Here is a 13,209-nt window from a genome sequence, read left to right on the forward strand (position 1 = left end):
ACAAACAACAAAACGAATACCGTAACATGCTTTTTTACATAAATGAATAACTGGTCCCGTACATAGATATGATCTTCAAGTAATGGGTTAAGCTGTTGATAAGCAAACCGTCCGATTGCTTTTTGAGGAAAGCAATCTCCCAATGAAAACTGATTAATACTACTATATATATAGTGTTATCATATGTATATAATTAGAAATACGTGTATTCCAATTTGTGTAAAGTATGATAAATTTTTTTATTTAGTTGTTTTTTGTCTTGTTTTTTAATATATGGTATACGAGAAAATTACGTTAAAGTATCTTTTGTTTCGTTTTCGATGTTTACGTTATTCACAAATCATGAAACCCGATGTGTGATTAAGAAGTATATAATTATCATATTATGTGCTTGAAGTATTTCCGTGACACCAACTGTTTTGTTAATGATCGGCTTACAGACGCACAATTCGGATTTAGAGCAGACCACAGTACAACAGATGCTATATTTGTCCTACAGTCACTAATAAATCAAACTATCAAACAGAAGAAAAAACTTTACGCAGCCTTTATAGACTACCAAAAGGCTTACGATAAAATTTACCGAAATGGTTTATGGTATAAGATAATCAAAGAAGGAATCAACGGGAAAATTTTAAATATAATTAGATCTATGTACAGTGAGGTGAAATCATGTGTAAAACATTTAAATGAGCTGTCAGACTTCTTCAATTGCGATATTGGATTATTTCAAGGGGAGATAACTTCACCGATACTATTTTCTCTGTTTATCAATGACCTTGAATTAGCCGTGCAAGAAAATATATTTTCCGGAATAGACCTAGAACATATTTCCATTTATCTTATTCTTTTTGCAGACGATTGTATTCTTTTAAGTGACACGCCGGAAGGCCTCCAATCACATTTAAATTTATTGTCGGACTACTGTGAAAAATGGAAATTGACTGTTAACATAGATAAGACGAAAATAATGGTGTTTCGAAAAGGTGGCCGATTAGCAGAAATCGAACAATGGACGTATAAAGGTATTAAAATAGATGTGGTAGAATCGTTTACTTATTTGGGATTTATGGTCAGTACTGGCGGTTCATTCAAGCGTGGCATAGACACTTTATCTGGTAAAGCCGGGAAAGCTGTGCACTCACTATATACATTAACTAGAGGCATGGATATACCAATTAACATTCAATTCCACTTATTCGATTCATACGTGTCCCCAATCTTATGCTATTCGTCCGAAATATGGGGATTTTCAAAGGCTGATACAATTGAAAGAGTTCATAGGAAATTTATTAAAAGTGTCTTGAACGTTAAAATGTCCACAAGCAATCTAGCGATATATGGCGAAACAGGAAGAACGCCTCTTTTTATAAATTGGAGTATAAGGATTATTAAATATTGGTTTAAACTTGTTAACAATAACGTAAACTGTATATTACAAAATGTGTATAACAATATGTTTTTGTGGTGTGAAAAAGGAGAAAATAATTGGCTGTTTAAAGTTAAGACATTACTAAATAGAATAGGATTTGGCGAGGTGTGGTTATTTCCATCATCAGTTGAGCCAAGATTATTTATACCTACATTGAGATTAAGACTGATGGACATTTACATTTCAGAGTGGCGGGCTAAAGTGAACGGTAGCCCAAGTCTGATATTTTTCAGGGAAATTAAAGAAGAGTTTGAACTGTCAAAATATCTTTTAATAATTGAAAATAAGAAACATAGACAATATTTATCAAAGCTTAGAATGTCATCTCATTGGCTAAATATTGAATACGGGCGACATAGAAATATAGAAAGACAAAATAGACTGTGTGAATTATGCCAACAATGTACAATAGAAGATGAATATCATTTTGTCATGGAATGTAGTTTTTATAATACATTACGTATTAGGTATATCCCAAGATATTTCCGTGTTAGACCAAGTATGGTAAAACTTGTTGAACTGATGAAAACTGAGAGTAAACCATTGCTTTATAAAATGTCAGTGTATATAAAACATGCTTTCCATAAACGACAAGAATTTTTAAATGCCGCGTAGAGGAAGAACTATACATGTATTGCATTTACTAATATCCGGAAAGAGTAATTTATTATCAGTAACATTTTTTGTTAATCGATTTATGTGATATCTAAACTTTAGAAACACTCTCTTTGATTATGTAACTTGTATAAAATTATGTGTTTTAACTATGTCATTGTTGTCACAAATGTATTTATATATTGGTTGATGTCGATGTGCTGTATATGCATAAGACTGAATAAATTTTCTGTTCTGTTCTGTTCTGTTCTGTTAATGGTAACTGATATTTAAAAATTTTCACGAGTAATATAAAACAGTGTCTGCCACATGACCGCATTAACGCGAATATAGGTTTGTTTACAAAATAGTTTTCTGATCCGCCCATGCAATTATATAGCGTCCATACCTATAGTCTGTTTTAAAAAAAAACTTTATTTGAAATATTTAAATGCATCGTTACTGTTAATACATATATTTTTGTCATGGAAAGACGTATACATATATATCAGGATTTTGGTGCACATGAATTTGTGTTTTGCTCAAATAGTGTTTATATGTGCATTCATTAAATAGTATCAATGATTATACTGTACATACTTTAAAGGCTTAAACAATTATGTTTCCTGTTGTATAGTATTTTGTTTTGCTTTAAAAGTTAGTTTATGCAGATACTTAAAATAAATCTATTCATAATGGAATCTTTTTAAAATGTTTCCCTGGCATAATCTAGATTTTGTAAACTTCTCTTTTTTCTTCAATTATTTACTTACATTTTGAGATTGTAAATTTCTTGAGGAGCATCATAACATTAAAGATACCAAATCAATTTAGAGCTATCTTATCTTACATCAAATCTTAATATCTAAGAGTATGTATTGGAATATATTATTGTTATACATACAAACAGTCTGATTAAGAAATAAGAGAAAATTGTTTAAATTTACCAACAACCAACATTTTTGCTTTGAGCAAAATTTTTCTGTGACATGAAAGTGTATTATTTTCTTTGTCTTTTTTCCTTAGTTGTTATCCCTACAAATGTAAAATGTTCAGGGTTCAGTATATCGCGGAAGGGGGATGTCACGGAAGTAGTACTAGGTTTAACTATGCATGCCTACATAACTTACCTGTCGTCGTCGGTCATGCGTATTGATACATGCTTAGTATTCCCTAATGGGTAATTGTATTGCGGCATGGCGGATGGCAATTGGTTTATTTTACAATGGTACGCAAGGGATTAAAAAGTAAATGATAATGATAATTAGTTATCCGTTCTTAATTTTGTATTACAAGCTAATGCTTATTCTATCAATGTTTAAACGTACGCTAAATTCCTTGATCAGTTTTCTGATGGTATCCGTTAATAATGTTATCTTTTCTTCTGTAGCTGTAGGTGTAACCGTGTGCAAACTATTTGAAACATACAGTAGAAAATGAATACGACTATCGATAACTATCTTAGCCCCGAGCTAATATATGTCACTCCTCTTTTGTTGTTCTTAAGTGGAGATATTGAAATAAATCCGGGTCCAGGCGAATCTAATGCTGATTGTCTATCTATCCTTAGTCAAAATATAAGAAGCATTAGGAATAAGTTAAATTACGTCAAAGATAACTGGCTTGATTTTGATATACTCTGCTTCACAGAGACACAGCTTGATAATATAGTGTCGAACGACGACATTAAACTAGATAATTGTTCCACGTTTTTATTTTATACTTTATACTTTATATTAATCACTTTCGAGTCCGCTTCCTGGAACCAACCAGTACAGGTGTCAAATGAAGAAACATGGTCGTCACCCGAGTAGGGCTCGGACCCATGATCTATGGGTTGAGAGGCAGACATCTTAACCATCAGGCCACCGCTCCATTTAACCTTGACGTATAAAATTGGCATGACTTACTCAGTGCATGCGGCCATGGCTGTGTCACGATCTGGAATCCGATAATTGACCTCACATTCGCACATGTCCCCATAGAAATCAGGTTCACATTTACACGTGCCGCACGGGTCAAACGTTCCACGATGGTTACATTGCGGATGTTTCGGGTCTAAAATCTTGAAAAATCATTAAACTGGATCTGTGTTTATGAGTAATAGAAAGAGCACCGAAACACGAGGCTATCTGATTTGTACGAGGGGGCGTAGCCCCCGAGTATTAATCAGATTTCCGAGTGTTTTGGTGTTCTTTCTCTTTTGTATCATAGTCAAACATAAAAGCACGTTCCCTGTTGTCACAATATGAAACCCCGGCAAAAATGGACCAATGAACGAACATCTGAATATGATATTTCTGTCGCTTTCCCTTTCTCTGCCGTCACAATATGTAAACCCCAGCAAAAATGAGCCAATCAATGGGCATGCTCTGGAGTGCGGGTAACTAATACCCGCACTCCAGTTAACGCACTGTGCATGTATATGTATACGATTTAACCTGACACATTTTCAACAGAAAGGTCTCCAAACTATGATACAAGTAAATAATAAATTTACTAAAAGCAAAAACATTTCTTTAACTCATTTTGTTTCATTCTGATATTAAATAAAACTTTTTATGATACATAATTTGCAATTACTACAATAAAAAATGACCTGTTTGTTACGTCCAGGATGTATGACCACGTTGTCTATTATAAGGGGTACCTATGTAGTAGTTAGTCATGTTAAATGGGGACGCCCGTATAATGTCTTTTAGCAATAAAACTTCAGATATTTGTCTTCAATCTAATAAAACCTTGTTCCAGCCACATCACTACACTTACAACGAAGAAATATATAATTAAATAGTCTATGTTATATGCTTAGGCGAGCAATTGTTACAAATGAAACTGATTCATACGAATATATACAAAACATAACATTATTTCATTCAACAATTCAGTAAAGTCAGGAAAGAGCCTATACGAATATAAAATACCCAAAATCAAGACTGTGTAAAATGAAAAAGAATCATCTTATAGTGTAACGCTAACATTTAGCGCGTCTTTACACGAACGTGCAGTACCATATTTACGGAGTCGCAAAAGCAGCACGGACATGTGATAAACAATTATACCAGTTTAAAGATATACAAATTTATTCAAAGTATAAAGGTAGAGGCAAGTAAACAAAATTCTTTGAACATGCCTAAAATAGTTCACAATGGTGCAATAAAAGGAAAGAAAAAAACGTAATTATATCCGTTTATTTAAGCCTCGTGATAGTTATGGTAAGTCATGGTTAATGGGTGGCGTCCGTATAATGTTTTTGGCGATAAATACGGAATAATGTATTGTAGTAGCTTTCTGAGGCTTTCAAGAAATAATTTCATAATTGACGGATAAATACGTACTTTTTGCAAAACCTGCCACACCTTTAATAATTTTGATTCCCGTTTGACAATGCTACGTTATACACAGCTAAAATCCAGCTTAAATCGGAACCAACGTCAAAAATAGTCCGGCACTTCCATATATGGAACCATATGTGTCACTAACATAAAATTAATTGTCCTTATCCGTTGAAGCGTATTCGCATTCAAGATTTGCATGTATCTTAGAGACAAAATATATAGGTATATAATCAAACTTAAGATATTTTTATTAAATCTTATATGGCCCTTGTTCAAGCCACTTCACTGCACGTACCATGAAGAAATATATGTATTCTTAACATGCTCTTAAACCATTATCCAATTGCTATAAAATTGATGTTTTCCCTTTCTAAAGAAATAAATAATTATTCGCTTCTGAGGCATAATGTGCCTTTAAGCATATCAATGGAATATAGTCGAACAAGTACACGGAATTATAAACTATATAAGACAAGCAAATTTGTCCCATATTGTACTGGACAATTTTTCAATGTCTAGCTTAAAATGAAAAAATGATAAGAAACGTCAGTCAGGATAAATGCCGCTGATGGCGTTCATGGAAAAGGGAATAACATACGATACTACAGTGTCCAATATTGAAAACATAATTGTAAGTCATGTGTTGCAGTTCAAAACCAACGATTACATGAAAGTAGTTTGAATAGCATAAAATGAAATGCGAACCGGTATTGAGATTGTTTAATGCAAATTTCTTGTAATGGTTAAATTCATTTCAAATGAACGCTGTCAATTGATAAATTTTGCTGCAAGACGGGCTGCATATGATTAAAGAAATATCGACAAAAATACCTTCGAAATTTCAGGCGCTGCCTTTACTTAATTAATAGAAAACGTGAGTATACATCCTGTTTCCTACCACAAGTACATTTGCATGATGTTCTTAATAATAGTACAACAGCAACAACAAACAGACCAAAATCATGAAACAGTTAGACAGAATTATGAAAGGTATTTTTACCGTTTGAATCCGTAATATCATACATGCTACAATTCTCAGATAGAAAAGCATCCTTCCTCAGACACCAAGCTTCTTTTCAGACACCAAACTTCTTTTCAGACACCAAACTTCTTTTCACCAAGCTACTGTATGAACACAAATTTCAGAAAAACAATCTTCGTATAAATACGAATTTCTATTAAAACACGTTTCTATTGTATCCCTGTAATCTAGCTGCGTTTATCATATTAAATGATCATCCCATTAAATTTCTATAATGTTAGTTTAATTTATATATTCTGATCGAAATAATTCTGCACTACTTATTTTATCTGTTGCCACACAAAAAATGCCTATCACGTATACTTCAGTGTATAGGAGGCAGTACACAGTTTCGGCTGTTTAGTTTCGAATTGGCCAGGGTGGAATTTACAAATAAGAGACAGTTTTGAAATTGAAGTGGATATTTGAGGTTCTAAATGTTTATAGTTACTATATTTCAAGTTTCAATGACTAGTATTGTGTTTCAGTTATTTAGTAAAATTGAATTTAGTGGCGTTGACCCTTGTTTTTATGAGAGAGTACCTGTCGGATGCGAACGTGCGGTTTCTGAAGCTAGTCGGTGAATCAGCTCTTCAATTTAAAGGGTATGCAGAAGACTTAGAATAGTGAAAAAAGTAGGTGGATGGCACCCTGTTTGGATGTTATTTTCAGATTGTGCATTGTTTAAGAAGGAAGAAACACTATAGCTTGTGACTTAAGTTTTTGACGTTAATATATTGTTGTATTTTGCGAATAGGGATAATCGGCTTATTTTGTCGTTGATTTTCGCGACCAAAACAATCAAAAACACAGGGCTGTGTGCCAGAAAACTAGAAGGTGGACATGTATTTTTAATTGTTTGCTGTGAGATACATATATATATGTTAAATATGAAATGCATTTATTTCAGGTGTGTGATTACAGACTTGTGTGTGAGGTTTTGATTGTGGCGCAGTCAGTTGTTTGCCGAGAAGCCTTGAAAACTGTGTATTGCCCCCATATATGAAAAGTAAAGGAAAATGATATTTACTTCCACATGTACAGTATCCTACACGCAGTTCATGTTTACACTTGTTTATAATTTGGCACTTGGAATCTTTTATGAGTAATTCATTCCATACTCTATAACAGCATGAACTCAAGGTTAAACATTCCACGGAACATAGAAAATTCAGGTATATATACTACCTATTAGCCGGAATTATCAGTCTGGCGTTCCATACGAAATGTATATCACTAATTTTTAATAACTACGCACATATCTGTACGAGTATTTTCTACGCCAGAAATAAATGTCTCTGATGGAATTATTATTATGTTCTGTTGTGATATCGCTATTAATTCTGAAATTTCAAATGCAACACTTACATTTTTCTATATATGATACACATTGCATTTTCATTTTTGTCCGGTTAAAATAATTTTTGTCAGTTGAATGATTAGCCATTCAGTAAACACGTACAGTTTTGCGCGGTCATAAAGTTCCCCACTAAGGGAGGGACAAACGTCAAAATAATCTATCGCCGCATGGCTGAATGGTACAATGAAAGAACAAATGAACCGGAATAAATGGGGATTGCATCGAAACATAATGTTGAAACAATCTTAAAATCTGTGAGTTAAACTCCGAGTTCTATGAACTTGTTGAGCTCCCCTCGTATATGTACAAAAGTCAAAATGACGCTTTCAAAATGATCGATAGACACTTGCATGCTATACTTCTACTTATGGTGCCATACACCATGTTCTTGCACCTAAGTATATATTTAAAAAGAAAAAAATGAATTTATAGGACAGGTACTTTGCATGTTAGTCCCCATGTCAATTATGTCATTTATATAAAAGTAGAGTTATACGTCATTAGTTTTGCTTTTGTTATTGTTTTTTGTTCTAATTTTGTTTACTGAATATTTTGAAAACAAGCTTTCAATCATTAAATATGTCACACAATTTGTTACATCTTGACCCTTGTCGGACAATATGAATGCAGTTTAAACTCTTTAAGCAGCTGTATGCTAAATATTACAAGTTCACAACTTCTTCGGATACATTCGCCCATTTCTGTATCAGATACCTATATAATATGAAGTAGTAGACTTATAGCCTTTTCCCGTTGTGTCATCCTGTAATTTCAACAAACAGCATAAATTTTTTAGCCGATAACCACCACAGGTGGCAGTATCAGTGTTTGGACACCCCACCCCTATCTGCCCCTGGACCCCTACTACAACCCTGAAAAAAAAATAATTCAACACTCTAAGGCCTACTATAAGTTACCAAATACAAAACCACCGATGAAATTATAAAAAAAAAATTTCCACTATCAAAATTATAGTTATAGAAAGGTGAAAAGCCTACTATATGTTCATTTGCCAAAAATTATTTTTTTTCAGGGTTGTAGTAGGGTCCAGGGGCAGATAGGTGTGGGGTGTCCAAACACTGATACTGCCACCTGTGATAACCACCGCACTCAAAGTTAAGCGAATTCATACATGTAATCGACAAAATGTGAAAAAAGTACGGAGAATACTTTATCAGCTAATGTTCTAAATTTAGCTGATTTCGTAATGGGAAACCCGAGTGCTATTTTCATCACAATTGAATAAAATACATGTTAGTTTCGATTTAATCTAAACTTGTCTAAAACATCTTGCATTTTCTTTTTTTTTTCGGAGATAAATAGGTAAGAAAATATTTTATCATGAGATCTCTATAATGTATTATCGACAGTTATGTTTCATTTTAAATTCCATTTACAAATTTTACCTAAACAAATGATCACAACTAAAAATATGTACAGATAAGACAAAAAAACAAAAATTAATACATGTATTCATTTTCCATATTATGTAATGGTATTTTCTGTTTTAAGAATTTATTAAGATATGTTTTGTTACATTTAAGTGGGAGATAAAATGATGGAACACTTTTCATCACAGTCAGTAATAGTAGTCAACAAACCCAAAGATAACGGTAAATCATACTTCATACTTCATTTAAATTTGAACCATGCAGAAAAACTACCTGTATTTATTAATTAGCACAAGCTTGCTTTGAAGGAAAAATGCATACATGTAAATTTATTGATGTAGTACGCCAATACCTGAATAGGCCTTTCTCAAATTATATGCATGCTTTACATTCCATCACCAGAGAGAGGCTAACAGGGCATGAATGTAAACAAATAATGTCTGACCTGATAAGCCCTAGTGTGTTAAACTTACTTGGGAAATCTCATTTTTATTGTTGTGTTCCACTCTGTTATACCAATTCTAAATATGATTATACGGTTAATTTTCATAAAATACGTAAGGATGTGAGTTAAATAAAGCAGGGATTGTGAAAATAAGATGGGATGAATGAGAACATTTCGAGGTAAAATTCCATTGTTGTTTTCTTTTTTAAACTAAGCTAGATGTATTACTACTTACATCAATTTCTCTGATTTCTCATTGTTTTAAATGTTTTATTTAATTATTAACATAATAAAATGTTTTGTTAATAAATTTCATTTAAATATCACACTTATGATTAATCTAAATCAATACCGTTTTTATACTAAAAAGCAATAACAGTTATTTTGTATACCATTTCAGATCAATAAGACAAACAATTTTCCCCTTTTTTGAACTTTTCACACAAAAAATTTTAAGTCATGGAACAAATTAAAAATATTTCGAAAGAATAATTACCCTCTTGGTTAAAGGGAAGAAAAACAGACCAAAGATAACATAAGATGTTTTTGCCAAGAAAAAGGTAATCAAAATTTAAATTTTTCATTTAAAAAAAAAAGCTAAAAAAAAAAACATAAAATGCATTTAAAAATAAATTTTTGAATTTTAAAAAAACCATAATTCTTGTTACATTTCATAAAAAAATGTAATTTTTTTTCAGTTTTCCATTGATAACAGTATTGAACAAATTTTGACAATGTATTTGAATCCCCTTTTAATGTTCCCTCCTCAGGGCTTTTGCAGAACAAGATGAAAAAAGAACCATCAATTATTTCAAAGAAAGTTGGGAAAAAAAAAACAGTGATTATGAACTTTTTACAAACAACTTTAAAAATGAACATTGCAATAGCTGTTATAAATTTTCAAAACATATATAATTTCTTTACATTTTTTCAATGTTTTAAACATCAGCAAAAAACAAAGGAGCTTTTAATTATGAAGCAATGCAAAACAAACAGTTTTGACTGATAGATAAAAATAATTGTAAACAAACAAAAATGTATTTTTTGCAATATTTTAAAGGACAATTTTAATTTCTGTTGGTCTTAATTCAAAAAAATAATTTTAAATAAAAATCATGCATACATTGTTTTAAAAACATTACTTTTTGTTTAACATATGCTTTGTTACATATTATGGGACATGCGCAGGAATATGTAACATGGTAGATGAATTGATTTAATATTGTGTCCCTTATTGCACAATATACTTTTGAGTAAATTTTTGGAATGTTAAAAGAAACTTGAAGCTAGACTTTTTTTCTAATACCCCGACTGCGGGTCCTCACTTTTTTTCTGCAATTTTCAGCCCCCCTAAGTAAAGAAATTCGGGGGTTGTTAGCCAGGCAAATCTTCAGGAATGACCCCAATGTTTTGTTTTACAGCTAGACAGGCTTCCAAAAAAAATGACCACTTTATTAAATTTGGACAAAGGACAATCCCAAAAGCAATGAACTTCACCCTCAAAGATTTACTGATATTTGCAATTAAATATTTAATTTATTTCTTGTTTTTTAAACTGAAATAAAAAAACATTGATAATATAATTTTTACTTTCGTTATTTTACATAAAGTTTTTTTTCCATTGCGTAAAAAAATCTTTGGGTTTAAGATACTAAAAACCTTTGAAAGATACGACGGGGGTGGGATAGCTAAACAAAATTTTTAAAATTTTTTGTAAAGCGTCTGTAAATTTAACCAGTTACAACAGCACCAAAATTTTTTTGATTTTAAAAATCAAAGTGAAAAACTTATTGTTTTTTTTTAATGGCAAAATTTGGGGGAAGTAGGTACGAATTCGGCATCCAACGTTACATCATTATCATTAATTTGCTTTATACTTCTTGACCAAATGTGTTGGTAACAATAAAAACTGATACACAATAATGTCTGTATAAGTTGAAAAAGAGTCAACCTTTAAATTTAATATTTTGACACGAATTTTAGAAATTATTTGGGGAATATCAAAAAATTTAAATTCATTTTTCAGGTCTTGAATACATTTATTTTTCATGTATAAGCGAAAATAACCTTTTTGGATTTTTTATTCAAGAAAGTTTTTTGTAATTTTAAATAAACCCTCTATAATTATATAGAACTGCAGTATTTAAAAACTGTAAATTTTCCCGGCCATACATCCTGATATGTTTACATAGAACAGATACTGGAGCTTGCCCTGTTAGCCTCGTTTTGAGAAATCTATGAATATGTATGAGGCAATATTAAGAAGGGTCTATCTTACTACTTAGATCATAAGCATTGATTCAAAATAGCATCTGAATTGGCTTATATGAATTTTCTAACCATTTGTTTACAAAGTTTATTATAACATATATAAGACCACACACACAATTTTTACAGTACAGTACACCTACAGATGGGTGTAATATGCATGATGTGCCACAGAAAAGTAGCCTCAATTTTTCGGAAGGGCAAGTAATAAAAAAGTTACAATTTAAACTATATAGCAATAGCAAAGGAATCAAAGGTTGCCTCAATACTAAATTGCATCAAAAATTCATCTATGCATGATAAAATAAGCTCCATGAGATGCCAAAACTCACCAGATGGACCTGAAGTTGGTGTCTTATCCTTCCTTCTTTCTCCTTCAATAGCAGAGAATAAGGTGGTCTTTGATGTTGACCTATTACACTATTTGGAGGAATGAATACCGGAGAGCGGGGCAACATATCTTTCGTACCCTTCTCTTTTGATTTGTCATTATGCACAATTTTAACCGTTCTGTCTGGGCTGACACAGGCTTTTTTGGGTGGAGATGGCCAGCCTTCACTGTCCGAAGTGTCATAACGTGTAGTAGGGCTGGATAAAATAATAAAATAACATTATATATAAATCATAAACTTAATTTCAGGGGGTAAAATGATTCCATGATCAAAACTCAATGTACGTAGGCTATATACAGGGATATGGCATTAGTTCTTGCCTTTGCCGTGCAGATCTCTCTGTGAATAAAACTTGTGACCTATGGATGGTCTTTATGTACCTTACTGATCTAATTCAGTGAGAAGACACTTTAATGACCAAAGCCATATTTGTCACATATTACATTCTGAATTATAAATTAGTATTTTACTGACATATTCATGCTGTTAGCTTACTGTGGTGAACAAGCATCCCCCGAATCTCTCTATATATATACACACAAAGTTTTCTTTGAACTGGATTGAAACGTAAGGAAGAAGCTGAATACACAGTCTACAATAATTGAAATACTTCAAAGCTAATAAAAGTGCCATAACTTAAAATACATTGACTAATAGGCACATGTCTGCTTCATTTTAAAGCCATATACCAAAGCATAATAGCTCCAATTTGAACCACCCTAACATAAATACCTATCTACTGAATAAAATTGCATAATATATTTACATTCGTTTTTTTTTTCTGTCAGGTCAGCTTCAGCATCTGTGGTATTGACATCCGTTTCCATTTCAGCTTTTTTCAGTTTTTCTCTTGCCTTCTCATAAGTATCTGTTCAAATGAAGCAGTGCTTTTAATTGCTTTTAAATTCTACATAATTATTATTTGAGCCGCGTAATGACAAAACCAACATAATTTTATGGGTTTGGGA

General features: G+C 32.0%; 2 protein-coding genes across 2 annotated transcripts; one reads left to right on the top strand and one right to left on the bottom strand.

The window, feature by feature from the left end:
- Nucleotides 1-424: 424 nt before the first annotated feature.
- Nucleotides 425-2,289, top strand: LOC132738738 (uncharacterized; the record flags this gene model as incomplete). The annotated part of the gene is given in 1 exon segment (XM_060726329.1): nucleotides 425-2,289. A coding segment is annotated over 1 exon segment (1,623 nt), but the record flags the coding sequence as incomplete, so codon positions are not given.
- A 1,647-nt stretch (nucleotides 2,290-3,936) lies between these two features.
- LOC132738739 (integrin beta-like protein 1) lies at nucleotides 3,937-8,135 on the bottom strand (the record flags this gene model as incomplete). Its single annotated transcript, XM_060726330.1, is given in 3 exon segments — nucleotides 3,937-4,091; nucleotides 6,365-6,489; nucleotides 7,416-8,135. Coding segments are annotated over 2 exon segments (206 nt in total), but the record flags the coding sequence as incomplete, so codon positions are not given.
- Between the last annotated feature and the right edge of the window lie 5,074 nt (nucleotides 8,136-13,209).

This window comes from Ruditapes philippinarum, unplaced genomic scaffold (genome assembly GCF_026571515.1).
Source record: "Ruditapes philippinarum isolate M1 unplaced genomic scaffold, ASM2657151v2 ctg7684_1_1_1_1, whole genome shotgun sequence".
Classification (NCBI taxonomy): Eukaryota; Metazoa; Mollusca; class Bivalvia; order Venerida; family Veneridae; genus Ruditapes; species Ruditapes philippinarum.